Source organism: Sturnira hondurensis, unplaced genomic scaffold (assembly GCF_014824575.4).
Source record: "Sturnira hondurensis isolate 20B ecotype Veracruz unplaced genomic scaffold, ASM1482457v3 Scaffold0006413, whole genome shotgun sequence".
Taxonomy (NCBI): Eukaryota; Metazoa; Chordata; class Mammalia; order Chiroptera; family Phyllostomidae; genus Sturnira; species Sturnira hondurensis.
Window position 1 is genome coordinate 24,832,262 of NW_028079044.1, and position 20,890 is coordinate 24,853,151.

At 44.0% G+C, this 20,890-nt stretch overlaps 1 protein-coding gene across 1 annotated transcript in view; it reads left to right on the plus strand.

Moving 5' to 3' along the window:
* Positions 1–11: 11 nt before the first annotated feature.
* The window catches only part of POP1 (POP1 ribonuclease P/MRP subunit), a 29,789-nt gene continuing 8,910 nt past the window's right edge, over positions 12–20,890 (plus strand). Inside the window, exons 1-12 of the mRNA XM_037048254.1 lie at positions 12–115; positions 2,119–2,262; positions 3,787–3,954; positions 5,129–5,304; positions 6,250–6,498; positions 9,120–9,207; positions 9,641–9,828; positions 10,526–10,782; positions 10,898–10,991; positions 13,082–13,193; positions 13,814–13,933; positions 19,288–19,403. Of these exons, the coding sequence (XP_036904149.1) occupies positions 2,121–2,262; positions 3,787–3,954; positions 5,129–5,304; positions 6,250–6,498; positions 9,120–9,207; positions 9,641–9,828; positions 10,526–10,782; positions 10,898–10,991; positions 13,082–13,193; positions 13,814–13,933; positions 19,288–19,403 (1,710 nt within the window). The 5' untranslated portion in view covers positions 12–115; positions 2,119–2,120. The remainder of the gene's footprint in view (positions 116–2,118; positions 2,263–3,786; positions 3,955–5,128; positions 5,305–6,249; positions 6,499–9,119; positions 9,208–9,640; positions 9,829–10,525; positions 10,783–10,897; positions 10,992–13,081; positions 13,194–13,813; positions 13,934–19,287; positions 19,404–20,890) is intronic.

Below are 20,890 nucleotides of genomic sequence, written 5' to 3' on the forward strand. Positions count from 1 at the left end.
GCGCATGCGTCCTCCAGCTCGTTCGCAGCGCCTGTCTTTTTGGAGGGGATTGTGGTAGAATCTTGTCATTCTGACCTGGGAAGCTCTAGCTTTCCACCCCCGGAGCATCGGGCAGGTAGGTTGTGAGGGGCTGGTGTTCACTAGGGGAGTGTGTTTGTGTGTCGGCCCCCAACCTGATTTCCGCACACTGCTCCCCTCACCACGATCTTCTCTCTCAGACCCTGCTGACCCCCTCTTTCCTCTTTCCCCCTTGTTTTCTGCTCCTGGGCTCTTCTGGCCGCCCCTCCCCTCCTTTGGCCCCTGCTGTCCACCTCCTTCAGTCTTTCTTTTTGCTATGTTGCCACACCCGAGGGAGGCCATTCTCGGACTGGGCTTGTCTACCCCCCGCCCCCCGCCTCGCCCTTATACCTTAATGCAGCCATTTTCAACCCTTTTCATGTTATGATACACATAACCTAATTACTAAAATTCTGTGGCACACCAAAATTATATTATCTTTTTTTGCCTGACAAAAATAGGTATAATTTTGATTGATTCATACCGGACGCCTATTATGTTGTCTGCTGTCATGTTTTTATTTGACAATCTAAGGCAAAAGAGGTCCGTGCCCCTGACTAAAAAAATCATGTATTGCATGTTTAAAAAATTCTTGTGTCTCTCGGGTTGAAACTCGCTGCCCGAAAGCAATAAGATGGGTCATTCTGGGAACGACCAAGCTGCAATCAGAGCGTTTTCCACCTTCCAGCCCCTCCCTTGTTCTCTTCTCTGGTGCTTCTGGAGCTTTTGGAGCTCTTTATTCCTTCCCTTTTGACTTGAGTTGAGCCCTAAGTGACTGGGATCTGATTTCAAAAAGGAAGACATTGGTCTTGATCCAGCAGCTGGCCCCAGGGCTGGTCTCTTGGCAGATATTCAGTCTTGCTGTGTCAGAAGGGGTGGTATTTGGCTAAATAGTTTTAATTTTGTTATAATACACTATAGCACGCTTCACTTCTTCATTTATGTGTGCACATGTACCTTTTAGAAATAGATGTTGACCCTCTACTTTGTGCAAGGCACTGGGCTGGGTGCTGGAAAGTGCAGTAGTGAAAAAGACGGATAAGATCCCAGTCCTGCCCTTCTTCTAAAATGTAATACTGTAAGAAAATCCTGTTTGTCCCTCCTCATTCGACATACTGCTAAGGTTTTGGCTTTCCTTCTTCTGGCTCAAGAACTTTCAGAGCTTTTCCTTTTTTTACAATGTCATCTAGTACAGTTGTGAAATGCATATTATTAAAATTTTGGTTTAGTTCTTTACGTTATAATTGGGGCATATTGTAAGACATGTCCTGATAACAATTGTATGTGTGGTAGTTTTGTTACTGTGAATTTTATTTCAAGATAAAAAACAAGTGTTTGAAACTGCTGAGAAAGAAAGGGGGATGTCAAATTTGAGAATTGAGAATTACTGAGTAAATCCATCAGGCTCCTCCAGCTTTTTGTTCTTTATCCTTCCTTCAAATAGAAATCTTTTGCTGTTCCAAATTAAAGGAAGGTGCAGCTGGCCTCATCTCAGTAGTAGAAATGAAAACATCAATAATTTATGTTCAGTTTTTGTGCATGTTATATCAGAATAGTGAGTTGTTTGTTTCATTTGATTCTGGTTCATGATTCCAGCTCATGTTCACCTAAGAATTTTTAATAAATGTTTTCACTAATTTAATTTTATCATGGCATAGGGAATCTTACCTCTTACCACATTTTTCATTCTTTCAATGGACTTTTTGCAGTGTCAACATTGGTACATGACTTTATTTGGCCATGCAAACTGAAGTGTACTAATGTAGTCTCTTCCAGCAATAGAATTTTTTTTTTCTATTGAATCATGTTTTTGGTGTTAATACCATTTATGGCTCCCCAAGAGATTGCTCTGGTTATGAATTCCTGCTGTAAATCAATATTATGATAGTGATAATGATAGTGATAATTATGATAGTGATAATATTATGATACCATTTTTATATTTTTGCTCTACCTGTAGTGAAGATTTATTATATATTTAGTTGCATGAATATTTATTATATTTTTATTTTTGAATGGAAATTCCCTTCCCCTGTACTAAATTTATTACTTTCTTTCCAGAGATGTCTAATGCAAAAGAAAGAAAACATGCAAAGAAAATGAGAAACCAGCCCACTAACGTGACCTTATCCTCTGGCTTTGTGGCTGACAGAGGAGTGAAGCACCACAGTGGAGGCGGAAAAGCTTTCCGAGCTCCAAAACTAGGTAAGATGCACAGTGCTCTCTCCACTCTCACTGGAGCAAATTGCTTTCGTCAGCACCTTTTGATGGTCATCATCTAAATAGTACATGAATTGAGTTAAGAACAGATAACAGTTAGTTGACCTTTACTATTTGCAAATTCACCTGGTTGCAAAAGTTTGTTTGTAAACCCTAAATTAACACCATGACACTTGGCTATCATTCGTAGACGTGTGCAGAACAGGGGGGAATTCAGTTGACCCCGTGTGGACATTTCCAGCTGTGTTCTCGTGTCAGCTGTCATGCAGAGCCGACTGGAGGATGGGGACTGAGACGATGGTGCGCAGCGCAGTGCAGTTCAGGAAGCTCCGGCTCTGCCTGGGGTTTGATTTCCAGCTGTGGGGTGACCTTAGGTCACTTAACACTTCTGAACCTCGTTTTTTATTTTGTAAAATAGAGGATGAATCTACCAGGATGAATTATTTTTATGATTTTAAATTATAATCAATGTGATATATGAGTATATGTATTTATTTCTCTAGAAACAGTGGTTCAGTATTATGACTTTTTAGAAAATAACTATTGGGAATGAGAATTGGCTATTTGTCTTTTAGAATTGACATATTTTGTGTCTCCTTTGATCAGTTATTGTTAAATTATACTTCTGTATCTCCTAAAAATAACCAGTGCAGTTATCTTGATTTAATCAGAGTGCTGGTTTTAGAACCTCATAAAGTAATATGAAAGTGATATTGTTCGTTGAGCAGCAATAGAAAATGCCAGGGGTGGATGACAGCAAGCAGGGGACGAAGACCTTTTGGGGAACACTCGGAAGAATAGTGTGCATTGTGTCTGATGAAATATGTTTTAGATTCATAGTCATAAGATCTAGGTTCAGATCTAACAGTTGATGCCTACCATGCCGTGTGATAAACCTTAACATGTTATCTTAAACCTTGCAATGACGTGTTTTGTAACATGCTTCATATTTGTAGGGGCTTCATAATTAGCACCATAATGGAAGTAAGTGGGAATCCATAACATTTCCTACTGATCTCTCCATTCGCAGACAAGGATTTGATGTTGTCTTGGAGGCAGAATGGTTTGAATGTCCAGGCTTTTGTATAGAGATTTTGCTTTTATTTCTTCTTTCAAATTTAGCATGGGCTCCCAACCTCAGTGTGCCAGAGAATGACAATAAAAGACTGAATATACAAAGTCATGTGGGCTGTAGTACTTCAGGGGGGTTGGGTTTAAAATCCATGTTGCACTCTTTATCTGGAGAAAAGTTCCCTTGTGTCAGTCACACCCAGGATTCTTTTGTGTGTCATACCGAGGTGATCAGTTAGTGTGCTGCTTATTAGCTGTGTCATCTCCGGCAAGTCAATGCACCTTTCTGCCCATTCTCCTCCCCGGGAAAGGGAGGGCAGTAATAGCCATGTTACAGGGTGGTTACAGGACTGAAAACATGGTCACTGTTGCCACCCAACAAATATTCTCCATTCCCGATAAGGGTAACACATTTCTTTCTTTTTCTTAATATACTAGATCCTTTTGCTGGAACTGCACTAGCACGGCAAACCAGAATGACCCACTGTTCACCGCCTGAGCCTGATGCGAGTGAGCAGTCTTCCTCCAGAGTAACGTTTAAGAAAAAGGGAGGCTGGAAAGCAGGTCCTGAGGGCACATCGCAGGAGATTCCCAAGTATATCACAGGTAGGTATTTGTACAGCGGTGAGGCTGGATTGTACCACGAGCTCCTCATTTTTAATGCGGCCAGATTTCTGATGCCCTCTGGGTGCCGTGGCCCTGCCTTCTCGGAGATCGCCTCCTTTTGCTCCAGGCCCTTCTCACCTGCAGCGTTCGGGCTTGGGCCTGATTGCTCTCCCTTCTTTGTTTCTCTCTTCCCTCCCCCTTTTAAACATATAAAATGCAGTTTACACGCCTCAGCATGGCATTTCCAGGGCTGAGAGCAAATCGATGTGCTCTAAAGGCAGCGCAGCCCTGGCCGTGTGCTCGGGTGGAGTGTCATTCTGTGCACCAGGGGTTGCCGGTTTGATTTCTGGTCAGGGCGCATGCAGGAGGCAACCAATAGACGTTTCTCTCTCATGTCAGGGTTTCTCTCTCTCTTCCTTTCTCTCTAATATCAGTAAACACATCCTCAGGTGAGGACTAAAGGCAACCTGGACCTTTAAGTGCCTGACTCTGGGTCGTTTCTAGCCTCACCCCGCATCTGCCTCATCACTTTGACCCCCACTACCTCATGACCCCATATTCCTTGTACACACCTTAGGGGTGCCTTCTGGTTTCTCTTTATACCTTCTTGGGGGAATTCACTTGAATTTCCCCAGCGGTCTATTTTTTTAAACGTAGTTTTCAATAAAGAAAACTAATAATAGTTATGGTCACATATTTGGAAAATATTAAGGAAAAAACACTTGGAGTCAAGATCATTTTTAAAATTTAGTGTTTTTTTTCATTGTTTTTTTCCTTTGTGTTTTTCATCTTTTTGTTTTTGTTTTTTTCGTGTGCAGAAATCATGAGTGAACATTGTTTTGTTTTCTTCTGTGATTATTTTACTTAAAAAATGGTCATGGTTATTTTGCAGTGTAGCTGTTTTAAAAAGCTTTTTGTAATCTTGACACTTTTTCTTTTATTAGAAAAGTGACACCGAATCCTTCTAGAAAATGTGAAAAAGTGAAAGTTGGAGAATAGTTCCACAATCTTTGCATCAATAACCACCAGTGATGTCACTCTAACGGGGGGTTAGGGTGGTGGGTGAGTTGTAAGCTCATGTTCTTCAAATCTTTCTTTCTTCTGAGATGTCCCAGAAAAATGTCCCAGAAAACCCAAGACTGGTTTTTAATGACAGCGCTCTTTCCTTCAATAGCCTCTACTTTCGCTCAGGCGCGAGCCGCTGAAATCAGTGCTATGTTGAAAGCAGTGACTCAGAAGTCTTCGAATTCGCTGGTTTTCCAGACTCTGCCGCGACACATGAGACGAAGAGCCATGAGCCACAATGTCAAACGCCTTCCGAGACGCTTACGGGAGATTGCTCAGAAAGAGGTATAAGTTTCACTTAATGTAAATGTTTTAGTTAGTAGTTCCTAAAAGAAAATGGGAATTTGTTAAAATGAAAACCAGAAAAAGGCAGCAGCATTGCCTAGTACTTGCCTTTTGACTTTTCAGTGTTGAAAACCTGAGCTTGATTTTAATTTTTGTTTCAAGCCTAATTATTTTTGGCTTCACCAGAAATTTTGGCTTAGACTTTCTGAGGTTGTCTGAGGTACCCACGTCTTTATTAGTTGTTTTGGAATGTTTGTATTGTGCGCCTTTTGGGTACCAGTACTGTGCTGGCCGTGGGGTTGGAATCCATCAAGGGAAAGTCCTTACCCATAAGGGGCCCACAGACTAACGAAGAAGAGCTTTTCCCACAGAACTTGAGCTTGGCTGTGGGAGAGACTGAGAGCGAAAAGCACACAGGAACTTTGTAGTTTCAAGCTCAAGGTGAAGTCTGTTTCCCAGTGATAGCGTTTAGCATTTACCTGTCAGCCCCAACTGGCATAGAATGTGTAGGTTTTCCTCACTTCTGTATTTTTTCATCCTAAGTTTTGGGTTTAGTTATAATCTTTGAGGTTAAAAAACAATAAAAAATAACAACAAAAGCTAGTATAGGATTTATTCCCTCTTGCTGTCTAATACACTGTTAGCCACAGTAAGTTGGAGGTGAACATTTTATATATATATTCTAATCTTCATAGTCCATGAAGCTTGCCCAACTATTAAGTGAAAGGACGTGTTTCCTTCTTAGGTTTGCCTACCTGTAAAACCGCCACTCCTTCCATTGCTTCCCTCTCTGCTTTCACTGGAGAAATCACCAAGTTAAAAAAAATTAAGCAGATTCCTGGGGCCTTTAATGGGCTCAAGTTAGTTTTAAGTTTGAATTCCTAACACTTAGCTTTGTTTTGAAACGGTTGCACACTGGGCCTGCTTCTGCTCTGGAAACTACAGGCAGAGAAAGCAGTACATCAGAAAAAAGAACATTCAAAAAACAAATGCCATAAAGCGCGAAGATGCCACATCAACCGGATGCTAGAATTTAACCGTAGACAAAAGAAGAACATGTGGTTGGAAACTCACATCTGGCACGCCAAGCGGTTTCACATGGTCAAGCAGTGGGGTTACTGCCTCGGGGAGCGGCCCACAGTCAAGAGCCACAGGGCCTGCTATCGAGCTATGACCAACCGCTGCCTCCTCCAGGTACGCTTTCCAGTTGTTTTCTTTTCCGTTCATCTAGACCCTTTCTGGTGGAGACTCTTAGAATTGTTCGTGGTATGCTAAAGCCCTTTCTCTGAAATAATTTCTTTTGAAAGTAATTCCTGAGCATGAGGCACTTTGCTAAATGCTGGAGATGGAGCAGCCTAAAGGTTTTAGGGGAGACTGACATTAGTCAAAGAATTAGCCAGATATCCAATGGAAAGGGATCTATACAATGCTGTGAGCTTTCTTCACAAGAGGAACAAGAAAGCTTCCCCATGGAAGTGATGTTTGAACAGATCTCTAAGGAATGAGAAAATGGGAGAGTCCGGGAGGCAGAAGGAAGCCAGGTAGCAGGGAGGGACTGAAATAAATTGCCTGTGACAGGGATGAAGAGGGTCACAGCAAGGCTCAGGGTGAGGTCAGTTCTGGAGAACTAAGTAGTAACCAGGCCATGCAGGGTTTTGATGGTCATGTTCAAGATGAATTCAGCATTGATTCACTTAATCATCATTTGTCAGTAACAGATATTTGAGAACCGTCTGTGGGCCCTGAGTGGTGTTCAGATGCTGTTCTAGATGTTTATGATTCAGTGGGATGCTGGGAGGTTGGTTTCAAACTGTTTGAGAGGACGATTGGTTTTACAGCCTCATTTTTATCTGGTTGTCCCTCCCTGGCCAGCCATTGTTAATTCAGTTGCTTTCTGTCTTCCAGAGTGCATTTAGAAATTCTCTTCTTGTGGAGGGCCTGCCTTTCAGTGGCAGGATAGTCTTGGCCCAGTTTTGAAAGCCGTTGGTATTAGTACCCTCTGATAACTCTTGAGAGCAATAGAGCAGAATCATCAAAACAATAACCTTTAAAAAATTTTAAAGTGCACAAAGCAGCAAATCACCACTTAAATGATTTTTTAAAGTAATTTAATTTTTACTTTAAAAATTAATTTGTTAAATGTTTAAAGTAATTTTTAATTTTTCAATTGATGTATAGTATTATATTAGTGTCAGGTATACAACCCAATAATCAGACATTTATTACAAAGAAACCTAGTACCCATCTGACACCATACATAGTTATTACATTACTGGTGACTACATTGCCTGTGCTGTACTTTACTTCCCTGTGACTATTCTGTAACTACCAATTTGTACTTTTTAATCCCTTACCTTTGTCATCCACTTGCTTAACCCCCTTCCCATCTGGCAACCCTCAACATGTTCTCTGTATGTGGGAGTCTGTTTCTATTCTGCTTGTTCATTTTGGTTTTTGGATTCCATGTGTAAGTGAAATTGTACAGCATTTGTCTTTGACCTTCATTCAGCACAGAACTCTCTAGGCCCATCCATGTTGGTGCAGACAGCAAGGTTTTTTTCCCTTCGTGGCTGAGTCCTACTCGATTGTATACATGCACCACTTCTTTGTCCGTTCATCTACTGGTAGGCACCCAGGTTACTTCCATGTCATAGCTCTTGCAAACAGTGCTGCAGTGAACACGTGGAGGTACATGTCTTTGTTTTAAAGCCTATTTGTCTGGTGTCATAAGTATTGCTAGCCTACCTTTTTCTGTTTGTTTCTGTTTTCATGAAATACCTTTTTCCATCCCCTTGCTTTTCTTCTGTGTGTGTCTTTTTGTCTGATCTGAAGTGAGTCTCCAGTAGACAGAATATGCAAAGCTCTTGTTTTTTGATCCACTCAGCCACCGTGTGTCTTTTCCTTCCTTCCACCTTCCCTTCCTGCCTTCCTTCCTTCTTTCCTTCCTTCCTTCCTTCCTTCCATGTGCTCCTGTGCATAATGTATATACAGTCCCACTTTTTAGCACTACCCTGTGTAGTGCACATTCTTAGTACTATCCATGTGTAATGCGCATCCTTATTTTTCCCTCAAAAACTTGGGCAAAAAATGTGCACCATATGCGACAAAATAAGGTGTTTGATTTTAGAAAGAGAGGAAGAAGGAGAGGAGAGAGAGTGAGAGAAACATTGACATGAGAGAGAGAAGCATCCGCAGTTGCCTTCCGTTCGCACCCTGACCAGGGATCAAACCCACAGCCTTCTGGTGTCGGGGTCGATGCTCCAACCCACTGAGCCACCCGGCCGGGGCTATGATTCTTAACATACTGATTTTGCTAGCTCATATTGATCCCTTTTTATCTTATTTAATTGGTAAAGTCTTACTCGCATTTTTCCTTTTACATTGCTTAGTCAAAATTGAAAATTATAGTCAGACTGAGCATGGAAGTAATGCGGGATAAATTGCCTGCAACAGTGTGACTCTTACCTAAGGTAGATTTCACGGAAGAATAATCCTTTACTAAGAGGCAGCAGTTTTTACACTCTACTTGCTTGTCTGTGAATATGAGATAAGACACAGATTTTCTTTATAAAAAGTAGGACACTGCAACTTACATTTAAGTGGAAATTCATTTTTATTTTGATTTAAATCAATTAAGGATGTTTGCTAATGTAGTAGCCACAGACCACTTTCAGATTTTGAGTTGTCCAGTGGTAGCTTTAGCAATTTGTTCTGTGTCTTGGGCTCTGGAAGGTTTTCCAATGTGGCTTTTGGCCTCATGCAGTTGCCCTCACGTAAATTGCTGAGTTTCTAATGGTGTCTCTCTCTTTGGGCAGGACTTATCCTACTACTGTTGTCTGGAGTTGAAGGGCAAAGAGGAAGAAATACTGAAGGCACTTTCTCCAATGTGTAGCGTAGACACAGGTACGCTTGTTTGAAATCTGAGTCCGATATTCGTCTCCGACCCTTTATTCATTTTATAAAGAAGTGTCTGCTGTATGCATTTGGGAATTTAAACATACGTAAAAATTCATGAGACAGTTTGTGTTTCCAGTGAGTACATTAATAAAGGAAAGCTTGGAGCGGTGTTAAACTTTTCGAATATTGTCAAGTGTAAAGTGAGAGACCCATTTTGCTGATTGAGTGAATTTAGGCAGGAAGAAGCTGGAAACCCATCAAACGGTTCATTCAGTGAAATGCTTATTGAGAGCTCACTGTGCGCCACTTTGATTGAAGCAGTGGGCAAAGCCTCGACTTCATCCATTGGGAGAGACCATAAAGAACAGCTTGGCTGTCAGGAAATGATACCGCAGTCTCAACACTCAGAACTGTGGACTTTTGTTTTTGTTTGTGTCAGGACTGACCTTTGCAGCAGTTCACTGCCTGTTGGGAAAGCGCCAAGGTAGTCTCTCGCTGTACCGGGCAAATAAATACCCCCAGGGCCTGCTGGGGCCTGTGACATTCATTTGGAAGCCCGAGAGGACCCCCCGCGACACTGCCGAGAGCAGGCAGTTGTGGATCTGGCTTCACCCGACTCTTAAACAGGTATAATCCTTGAGTTTATTTCCCTGTCACTCATTACTGTGGTGTTGGTGGTCGTTGGAAGTCAATTCTATAGAAATTTAAATGGTGCAAAAGTTCGGCGGTAGCCTGGTGTGTGACCAGAGGGAGGAAAGTGGCTTGAAAATTGATGAAGCAAATCTTGACCTCTCTGTTTTCACTAAGCCGTGAGTAGAGATGAAAGCCCACCTTATGACGCAGACCTTACGTTGTTGCCTTTGGACGGACGCGTCCCCCGTGCCTGACGGCGCACTGGTGTCTGGGTGCCCGCTGGAGCCTGTTGGACGATGAGTTGTTGGGATGAGTTCTGCAGATTGCAGATACTGCGTTCAGCTCAGCTTCTCTCTCTGTGTGTCTCTCTTTTTTTGGTATACTCACTGTTTTTAGATGGTAGACTATTTCACACTCATTTTTTTAAAATTTGGGAAAAAAAATTTGGTCAGTGTAGTCCTGTTGTTTTCATCCATCTTCAACATTCAGGATTTCTTTTGTGTCCCAAGTGCCATGCACTACTCAGAAGAGCCAAAAACCTTTGGTGAGAATCCATTATCTTAATTTGCGAGGGCATAAAAATGTGAATTTTTAAAGGGAGGATAAAAATAATGTAAATTAAACCACATTAAATTTGTAATGCATTTAAGCTAAAAAAAATTGAAAGTAAAACGTTTAACTCCACCCTCAGGATATTTTAGAGGAGGTGAAAGCAGCATGTCAATGCACTGAACCTGTCACGCCGACCCCCTGCGTCCCTGACCCCCTTCTGACACCGTCCCGCGAAGAAAGCCAACCTGTGCTACCCGATGAGAAAATGGGCAAGAAGAGAAAACGGAAAGATGATGGAGAAAGCGCTAAACCAGTTAAAAAGTTTTTCGGGGATGGAACCAGAGATTCACGCCAGCCCCGTTCTTGGATCTCTGCAGCCACGGGCATTGTGATCAGGTGCAGGCTGAAGCCGCCCAGAACCGTTTCTGCGGAGCCTTCCCATGGTTTGGCCGGAGTCGCAGACGTCGTGCGTCATGAAGGTTCCCATTTTAAGGCTTCCTCTCTCTTTCAGTGATTTGACGATGGAGATGAACCGATTCCGCCTGATTGGCCCACTCTCCCACTGCATCCTAACCGAGGCGCTAAAAGCTGCGTCTGTCCACACGGTAAGATTCCATGGGACTGTGTGGTTTATTCCAGTTGTGTCTTTTCTAGCAAACTTGGAAATCTAACACACAATTTGGCAACATTTTGGGCCATGGCCTATAAATGTTTATTTCTCTATTTAGGCTTATTATTAAGGACTTTGTCACTTCTCCTAGACAGTCAAATCTAAATGAATGTACTAAGTAAATTGGCTTGTTCTTACTTCAATACAAATTATTCTTGTACCTTGTGAGGTTGTAGACAGGTCTTAACTTCTGCTCCATAAGCCCCTGAAAGTGTGCGGCACTTTTTTTGTTTGTACTTGTGCATGCTTTAGGCTCCCTGAAAGCTTGAGAGCAATGTGTCTGGTGCACTGTCTGGCAGTCTTTTCTGTGACACGCTGTCCCCTTTGTGCTGTCCAGCATGGTAGCCGCTGGCCACATGTCGCTGCTGAGCACTGGAAACATGGCTAGTGGGACTGAGCGACTGAATTTGTACCTTTATTTAATTTGAATTAGCTGAAAATTAAATTCGAATAACTCTGCCTCTTGGCCATCACATGGACAGCACAGGTGTGGAAAGTAGAGACCAGGTCGGGAGCCAGGCACTCTGGGCTCACAGTTGGTCTGTTTTGCTGAATCAGGGCAGTGGACCTCCCAGTGCCTGTGCCTCCCACAGGCTTGACACGGTCGAATATGATGAAGGTCCGGACAGCTTTTGAGCTTTCAGAAGGAAAGTACTTGAAGACACAAAGGCTACGTCTCTCTCTTCGTTGCGCCCACACTACCTCAACCACTGCCGTTCCTTGCCCAGTCTCTTGCCTGAACGCCGAAGCAGCATCTTCACGTCCCTCATTGTTTCCTGTTCCCACTCCATTTAGAGTGGTTTTTGAACGGTGTGTTCTCGCGGTGTTGCTTCATGATGAAGAGCTTCTGAACTGTGTTTGAGAGAAAGTCCAAAGCCCTTCATGTGACCGGGTCACCTACACCTTTCTGCCTCGTCTCTCAACTCTGCGGTTCAGCTACGCTGGCCTTTCCCTTCGAGATCTCGTCTCCCTCAGAGCCTTTGCGCCTGCTCTTTTTTCCCACCTGATGGGACCTTCTGCCTCCACCACTAAACCTTCCTCATTCTTCAGGTTTCAATATCTGTCTTACTTCCCTGCAGAATCCTTTCTTTATCCCTCAAGTTCAATCAGTTTCCCTCCTGTAACTCACATTGCATCTTGCACATTCCCTCAGTGTGTATGTCTGCGTGTGTGTGTGTGTGTGTGTGTGCGTTTATACAGTACTTGGGTCTCCCATCAGACTGAGCTTTGTGGTGGCCAGGACAGGGTCTGTTCTGTTCCTTACTCTGCCCCCAGTGCTTGGCACGGCACCTGGCACAGACCCGGTGCCCTACTCCAGTGAAACGAGGCGCAGAGCAAGGGTCCGAACCTGGGAAGTTTGTTTGCAGAGCCTGCCCTCGAAACCACTAACTGTGCTGCCTGCGTGTCTGAGAGAGAGTGGCACGTGGCGCTGCAGGTTGCTTTAGGGTCTCGGAGCGCATCCCCTTTCAGTGGACGTCAGTGCGAACCGTGGTGGTCTGTGCTCCTCCTTGGCGTGCACCTGACACTTCCAGTGCTCTTTGACACTGCGCGCAATTCCTGGTTCTGTCAGGGAAAAGTGTAAGTAAGGTACTTGCGCGTGTTATTTGAAGTACCTAGGAATGCTCTAGTCATAATACAGGAATTTCCTTGGAGGGGAAGGTTTTTTTGCTTAAACTGGTGGCGAAGGAGTTGGCGGCGGAAGGAGAGGAGCTGGCCCTCTTGCTGGCGCTGCGCACAGAGGCCTCAGCGCGGAGAAGCTCAGCCTCTGAAAGCAGAGCGTCTTTTTCTTGGTGTGTGAAATCTTGACAGCAGTGCCCCACTCTGCCCTTGCCTCTAATTAGGAGAATGGTCTGGTGTTAGTATCTGTGTTAAAAATAGTGCCACTTTCCACTGTTCCTCTCATAAAATGCGCATTCCTATGTGCAGCAGAAATGTATGGGGGTGGGGCAGGGTCACAGCCACACTGGATTATTAAGGCCGATTCATTATTTGTCTGGTAAACCGGAGTTGTTTTTTTTTTTTCAGGAGGGAGAGGACACAGAGAAGACACCTCACCTTTGGTGGATTGAAACCTGTAAGAGTCCTGATGCTGTTTCCCTTCACCGCAGACAAGAAGCCATTTTTGAATTGTTGGGAGGTATGCGGAGGGGACACTGGGGTGTACGGCCGTTGGGGGGACAGCTGTGGGAATCGGTTTTGCAGTTAGACTACCTCCATGTAGTGGCGCTCTTTAACCCGTAACTCCTGGTTATAATGCGGCAGGAAGGCCGGTCAGAGAGTGGATCGTTAGTGTAAGGCCTGTTTGACTTTGCTTATGGAACAGCAAACACGCGAGATGTAACTGGCATTCTGATGTTGCAGATAAATGCGTATACCAGGTACTAAACTGAACTCTGTCCTTAACTAGACACGAGTGCTTTTGTAAAAGGTGAAAGATTTATACCATCTGAAGAGAAACTATAGACATGAATGCTTTGTGTGTAAAGCTACTGTAGTTATCAATGATAGAAACATACAAGTTTATGTTGTAAAATAATCGATAATGTTCAATTGATGTTTTTTTTGAAAGAAACTTCCTTCTTTGTGAATGTTAATTTGTTCTCTAAAAGTGTCAGTAGGGAAAAAAGGGAAATACAGGTTTTTAAATAAAATAGCTCAGGTGAAAATTTCATTAGGAAGACTTGAAAATATAAGCAAATATATATATACATTGTAATGACTCTTTCTAAGCTTGGATTTTTTTGTTTGTTGTTAAAGGGGTCACATCACCGGCAGAAATCCCGGCAGGTACTGTTCTGGGACTGACAGTTGGGGATCCTCGTGTAAATTTGCCTCAAAAGAGGTCCAAAGCTTTGCCCAATCCAGAAAAATGCCAAGGTAAAGTTCTTGAAACTGCTTTGTTTTTTCTTCACTGTGTTGAGCAGTCTAGTCCCAGAGTTCTGTTTGTGACCCCTCGGCAGTCACTTCATGTCTAGAAAACCAGGGCGACCTCCATCTGGCTTCTTTCAAGGTGATTACGATCCAGGAGATGCCGTGTAGGGGAGCACCTTGTAGCTGTGAGACGTGTCGCCTGATCCTCACGTTCGTTTTATTTCTAGTACCTAGCAAAACTGGTCTTTCTGCCTTGCGGTTCTCTGAAAAGGCCTAGCGTTCCAGAGTTGTCGTGTGAGGGAGGGAGGTGCACCTGCAGCTGGTCTTGTGCTCGTTGGAAGCCTCTGTCTGACTGCACAGATGATCCAGGTTCGAATCCTGGCAAGGCCATCCCGGGTGCCGAAGGGTGAGAGGACTTGGTTTAGACCCAGTAGAGCGACCTGAGGGCGTCGTTGGTCTGGAGTGGCCTAGGCAGGTGGGTCGCATTGGCCCCCATTTTCGTCTGGTCTGGGAGGTGCAGCAGTTTCGATAGTGTCTTACTGTATTTACTGTCATGTAAATGAAAGAATTATGATTTGAAAGATAATTGTGTTTGGCATGTTATTTGAAAGAATCATTAAAATTAGCGTGTGAAGTTTTGGAGAAAAAATATAGGCATGTGTCATAATGATTGGAAGATTGTTTTTAACCTCCGTGTATAGTCAGAGTTTACTAAGGGGTCACAAAATTACTCCGTCACAACTTCATGAAAAGTGGACTGAATGAGGGGAGTTTGAAGATGTGTAGGTACGTTAATTATGCAGTCTAGACTTTAATCAGTGAGCTGTTGCCTCTTCCTTTTCTTTTTTAATAGGAGTGTGGTCTGGTGCAGCCATAAAAGCTGCAGTGTTTACTAAACCATTGACTGTGGCTCACCAGAATGGCCTTAGAGCTATAGTTTAATTCTACTTCGATTCTCTGGCCTCAAATTCTTTTTTTGGAATGAGGCAGTTTTATATTAAATCCTTTCTAAGGCTTTTATCTTAATTTGAATCAGTTCAAGTAGAATTTACATCTTAAAAAATGTGATTTAACGTCTTGTTAGTTACTGTGGAATTTCATTAAAACCCGTTTTAAGTAATTTCTTTGAAGTTTTGATTGGCATGTGAGCTACATAAAGAAGGAAACTTTTTCAGGAGGTCGTATTGTACCAGTGTAACACCATGTAGACAGGCAATTCAAAGCTAAAGTTAGAAACCTGCTTGGGTGAGCGTGGTCAGTTAATACAAGATGGATCTTTGGAAGAATCTCACTGTTACATGCTCTAACCACCTCATTCTCCGGTAGACTGCTAGGTAGACCGCCAGTTCCGCCTTCTATACTGTAGTCATTCTCTGCCTGTTTTGATTTAAAGGAAACTGACCTATTAGGGTGCTACTTACACCCTGATTTGAGTCAGGAACTCTTTATCTTCTTAATTGTACTGGGAATTAGCTCTGAAAAGAGAGGTTACATTGTCACAACAGAAGAAATGCATACTTTAGTCTTTGTGCCTTTTCTAGCAGGTAGCTCCTAAAAACCTCTGTAATTTCCTAAGTGATAAGAGCCTTAAAGGGCTAAAGGAGCATCTTTTGTTATTCATAACAAGCCTCCTTTCAACCACACCTGAGATTATGTTCACGGAGGGACTTTCCAAAAGTCCCTGAGGATGGTGGGCTAGTTGCCAGGGGAACCAGCACTGCCATTAGGGGGTTGGCACTTTTAGCCCCACCCCTTCTGGGGGGAGGGGCTAGAGACTGAGTTTAATTATCAAGTCATCTGGCTGTTCCTTTTGTTGAAACGAAACAGGCTTGACTGGTGTGGCTTAGTTGGTTGGGTGTCATCCCACATAGCAAAAGGTAACAGGTTGGATTCCCAGTCGGGGCACGCGTCTGGGGGTTGCGGGTTCAGTCCCAGTCAGGTCAGGGTGGGTATGAGAGGCAACCGATTGATGTTCCCTCTCTCTCTAAAAATAAATAACAAAATCTTAAAAAACAAAACAGTAATGTAGCAAGTTCTGAGAACCATTCTAGCGAATTATGAAATACGGGTTGGGGGCGCAGTCTTGGGCCAGAAAACTGTATAGCCAATTGGCATCTGAAGTGTCATAACCTGTGGGACATGACACTCTCTAGGGAGAGAGCGTCAGCATCGAGTTAGATTGCAGGGCACCCAGCTGGTGCTGGAGAAGCGCTTGCTGTGGGGAAAACACCCGAGCACTGGACTGTCGGAAGTAAGGAGGACTGTCCAGAGGACAGCAGTGTAAGCAAGCAGAGTTTGCCATGCTGTGCTGCCGACCCCGGTGCAGCGAGGGAAGGTGGCAGTTATTACACAGCGCTACTCCACGAGACTGGCCGCTTGTGCTGGAGAAACCGGAATTCCCAATGGGTTACAGACAAGGGTTTCATAGACCAAAAATCACGAGTCGTCGTGAGTAAGGGGCTCGGGGTGGGGGGTCTGCCGATGGGTCAAGACTGAGGCAAATCATTATTTTAGGCCTGGAGGCCAGCTTCTGTATCCTTCAGTCTTGTTTCCTGAGGATGTGGCCAGGGGCCCTTCTGCTTTAGGGCTCAGGAGCTAATGCACAACTTAGGCCATTATGTTATCTTTAGCTTAACAGGAACCCAAAGCTGTGCCCCTTCGTTGAGGCCTGGCCATCACTGTGTCTGGCAGCCTCAGCGGGTTAGTGACTGGTAAGAGGAAGGGCTGAGGCTTCATCCTACATTAAATCAGGATTCTCGTTTCAGTTGGTTGTTCGCTTTGTGGGCTAAAAAACATCTTAACAATATTACTAGGTTATCGCGATGTGCAGGGTAGAAGCTATACATTTTGTGACTTACTGTATGTTATTTTTTAAAAAGCATTTTATTTATTTATTTTTAGAGAGGGGAAGGGAGGGAGAAAGAGGAGAGAAACTTCAACATGTGGTTGCCTGTCATGCGCCCCCTACTGGGAAACCTGGCCCACAACTCAGGCATGTGCCTCAGTCTGGAAATGGAACAGATTACCCTTTGGTTTGCAGGCCAGCACTCAGTTCACTGAACCTCACCAGCCAGGGCTCAGTGTATGCCATTATTATTTCTCTTTCCTGAAGTCTGCTGGGCCCTGGGCTGAGCAGTAACTATGATGGCTTCCTTCATAGGGTGCTGGGTGACTTCCCTCTCGAAACTGTTAGTCCAAACCAGCACACATACCTTTTTGGTTTTTAAATTAAAGATATTTCCTGAGGGAGTCTTAACTCCGCAGCTTCAGGTTTTTCCTTTCAGTGAAGGACCTGAAGTGGTGATGCATATTCTCAGCTGCTTTGAAAACATTTACTTGATCGTTTGGTTCTTGCATTTGAATTAAATGTTTTTGCAAACTTTTTCAACTTTATTACCCTAGCACTTCACTGTGTAAGTAACTAGTTTCCTGGGTGAGGTTTTAAAATATAATTTCTGCTGTACTCTCTGTTATATTTTAGCACTTGCTCTCCTTAGCATCTGCTACTTTGCTTTGATATACTATTTTAACTAGCCCTTGTCTTCCAGAGATGAATCTGTTTTAGAAAATATTGAACTTACATTGTGCTCACGGGCTTGTCTTAATCTTTCTCTTTACACACTCTTTGGCAGTGTATACCCAAAACACGGGAATAGTCAAGCTGCCTTTAGAGTGATAGGTGAGAGATCAACGCTGTTCTGGTGACAGCTTTTCTAAACACTGTTAGAGCTCTGGTCTGCACTTGACTTTCAGAAGTGCCTAGTTATCAGTCACTTTGCTGTGACTTCTCTGGTTGCCCTTGTGGGAGGAACAATCCCTAAATTTTTAGCTAGGTTCCTTTGAAGGGGTCTCAGTGAAGAAGTGAAGTCACTATACTTTAAAACAGTATATTTGAAGTATACTATATTTAAAGTCACTATACTTTAAAACAGTATATTTGAAGGCTCTAACTTTGGTTTATTTGATTCTCAGATGGTAAAGCCAGGTTAGGTGGGGGTTTACTCTGCCCCCTTGTGGTTAAGGCAGGCCTTTCAGGCCCCGGAGCCCAAAGTGCCAGGGTTTCCTGCAGACTCTGGGGAGCGGTGAGAGGCGGCTTCCTGTCACAGGGTTCATAGCTAGTTTCTTTTTCTGAATAATATTCCATTGTCTGGACGTGTCATCTCCCTAGCTTATTTATAATTATTTTTAAAGCATATGTGAAGATGAGGCTGTACGCTCCTGTTGCACCCTGAGTCTCAGCCGCCTTTTTTGCCTGCAGCAGTCAGAATAGATCCCACTTCCATCGCTCGGACCATCAGCAGGGGAAGTGCTGCGGGAGGCCCGAGGCTGTCTGCAGTGGAGCCCGCTCGCTCCCTCTCAGGCTGCGGGAACTCGCCGCATGCACCCGGTTACTGGAGACACTCGTTTGTGGCCCCATGAGGAAGAGCGGTGCACGCGGGGCAGCTGCTGCTGTGCAGGAGCTTTCCTCTCGGATCCGTTCATCGGTTTCGTTTTTTCTATCTTTGTTCTCCCTTGAAATCTGTCCCATTACGGCCCGGTCACTGCTAACTTACTTTTTTCCCAGCCCTCAGACCCACGCAGGTACGTGCCTTTGAGGGACCTTCCTGTGTTGGCCTCTTAGAGCCATGGGCAAAACTCAAGAATTGTCTGACTTTTTTCTTTTATTTCTTCAGTCAAACAAAAGTGGATTTGGAAGATTTTTTTTTTTTTTTAGCCCCCGCATGATTAAATGGCTGCACGTAGGAAGCGTAGAGGTTTATGACTGGCAGAGCCCCGCCTCCTTTCCTACTGCGGTGCTTTGGGGCACGGTGTTTGTTAAAGGAATTAAATAACGTACTTTGCAGAAAATATGCCCATTTTAAAGGGACGGGAAAATACGTTTACTAGAAAGGAGTAGATAGTTCAGTACAAAGGGTTATCAGAAACTTGAAGTAAATACTAGGGCTGAAGAAAAGGCCAGTACCTGTGGTCTCATCACCGTTGGGCAGGAGTGAGGTAAAGGCCCTGAACCCAGCTGGTGGGGACACGTGGCCCATGGCACCATTCACATTGTTGGTCACCTCTGGGGGGTTCCTGGACTTGGGCGATCTTACCTGTGGAATTGGGCGGTTATTTAAGGCCATGTTACGTGATGTTTGCATCTTCTACACTAAAAATAAATGTGTAAAAAATAAGTTTAGGAGCCTTTGCTCTTTCATAGATTATGAGAGCCACTGTAAGAATAACTTACGTTCTAGTCAAGTATGTTCTTCTACAGAAGTAAGCACCTATAAAATATTTTCTTGGAAACGAAAGGTCAGCTGGCCACGTTTAGAGCTTAACGAGGATGTGGTTTGAAGGCTATTTCTTTTCCCTCTTAGATAAGGAGAAAGTTAGACAGCTGCTCCTGGAGGGCGTGCCTGTGGAGTGTGCGCATAGCTTTATGTGGAGCCGCGCCATCCGTGAGAGTGTCACAGAGAACAAAATCTCGGATCAGGTAACTAATGGCATGAGGGTCATTGGCAAAGCCGTGAAGGCAAGCTGAAATTCATCGCTCGAGAGGACATAGAAGTTACTTCATCTTTCATAGAATCCCATAGACTGACTTTTGTTTTCCAGTAGTTTACTGCTCCCTCACTTATGATACATGCTGTGGTTTTATTTCCTGTTCTTAGAAAGGAACCATCTCCTAGAGAAAGTTAACACAAAGGCGTTTTCTTGAAATGATAACCTTATGGTTTGAATACATGTTTTTCTTCTTAAGTATGTTCTTCTACAGAAGTAAGCACCTATAAAATATTTTCTTGGAAACGAAAGGTCAGAACACTTCTTAAGTGTTCTCTGTCTTTATCGATTTATTGGTTCTCCTGTTTTTGATTCCACAATGATTACGCTCCTGCTAGTGTCAGGTTTACATCAGATGATGGGGTAGATGGCTGTTTGATGTGGTCAAGGGCGTACGGGGTACAAAGGAAGCCCAAAGAAGGGATGCTGTAGAAATTAGGGAAAGCTCCCCAGATGAAGGAGGTGGTATTTGAGCTGACTTAACCGGGGTTTCAGGACCAGGGGCCACGGCTGCAGTAGACAAGGGATGGCCGGAAGTGAGCGTGTGCAAGGGCCTAGGCCGAAAACTGGATGACACGTTCAGGAATCTTCCAGTAGATCAGTAGCTTGGAGTTGGGGGAAGCAGGAGATGAAACTAGCCGCCAGAGCACAGAAGACCTCGAGGCGTTTTAAGGATCTGGACCAAAGATGCAGGGTGGACACTGTGGAAGGTGGTAAACTAAGCCACTGATCCCATTTCTCTCCAGCAACCAGTGGGGAGTGGAGGAGATGAGGGGTGGGGATGGAGGAGCTGGAGAGAGGACTTGTGGTTGGGTGGCCTTGAAAGAGACCCTGGAAAGAATCTGTAATGTAGGACCTGGTGGGGCCTGAACTGTGGCAGTGTGGCGGGGGTCCCAGGGCTGGGGCTTCATACACATTCCTGGAGGGAAAAATCGACTAGACTCAGTGGTTGACTGGAAGGCAGGTGGAGAGAAAGGAGGAGACTTGTAGGTTAGCTCCTGACAGTCTAGTTAAAAGAGAGCTAAAGCCAGGTCTCACTTGTCATAGCTGTGTCTGCAGAATCCAGAATAGCAATCGGCACATAACAGGTGTGCTCGGTATTTATTTGAATGAATAGTAAATATTTGAATGGATGCCTGAACAAGGGAATGGACCGTGAGAATTGTGGCGTCACAAGGCTGATGGGGATACAGGAGGAGAGCGAATGCAGTAGGAAGATGAGTTTAATCTCAGGGAAACTGAGCTTGGGGAGTCCCGGGAGCAGATGTCCAGCAGACAGGTTTTGATCCCAGGAGGAAAAGTCAGGGCGAAAGCCACAGATCATTGGAATTTCCAGTTTGTAGTTGGTTGTGGAAACAAAAATGAGACTCAGGATTTGGCCATGGCTCAAGGGCTTCCATGAGAAAGCAGTTAGACGGC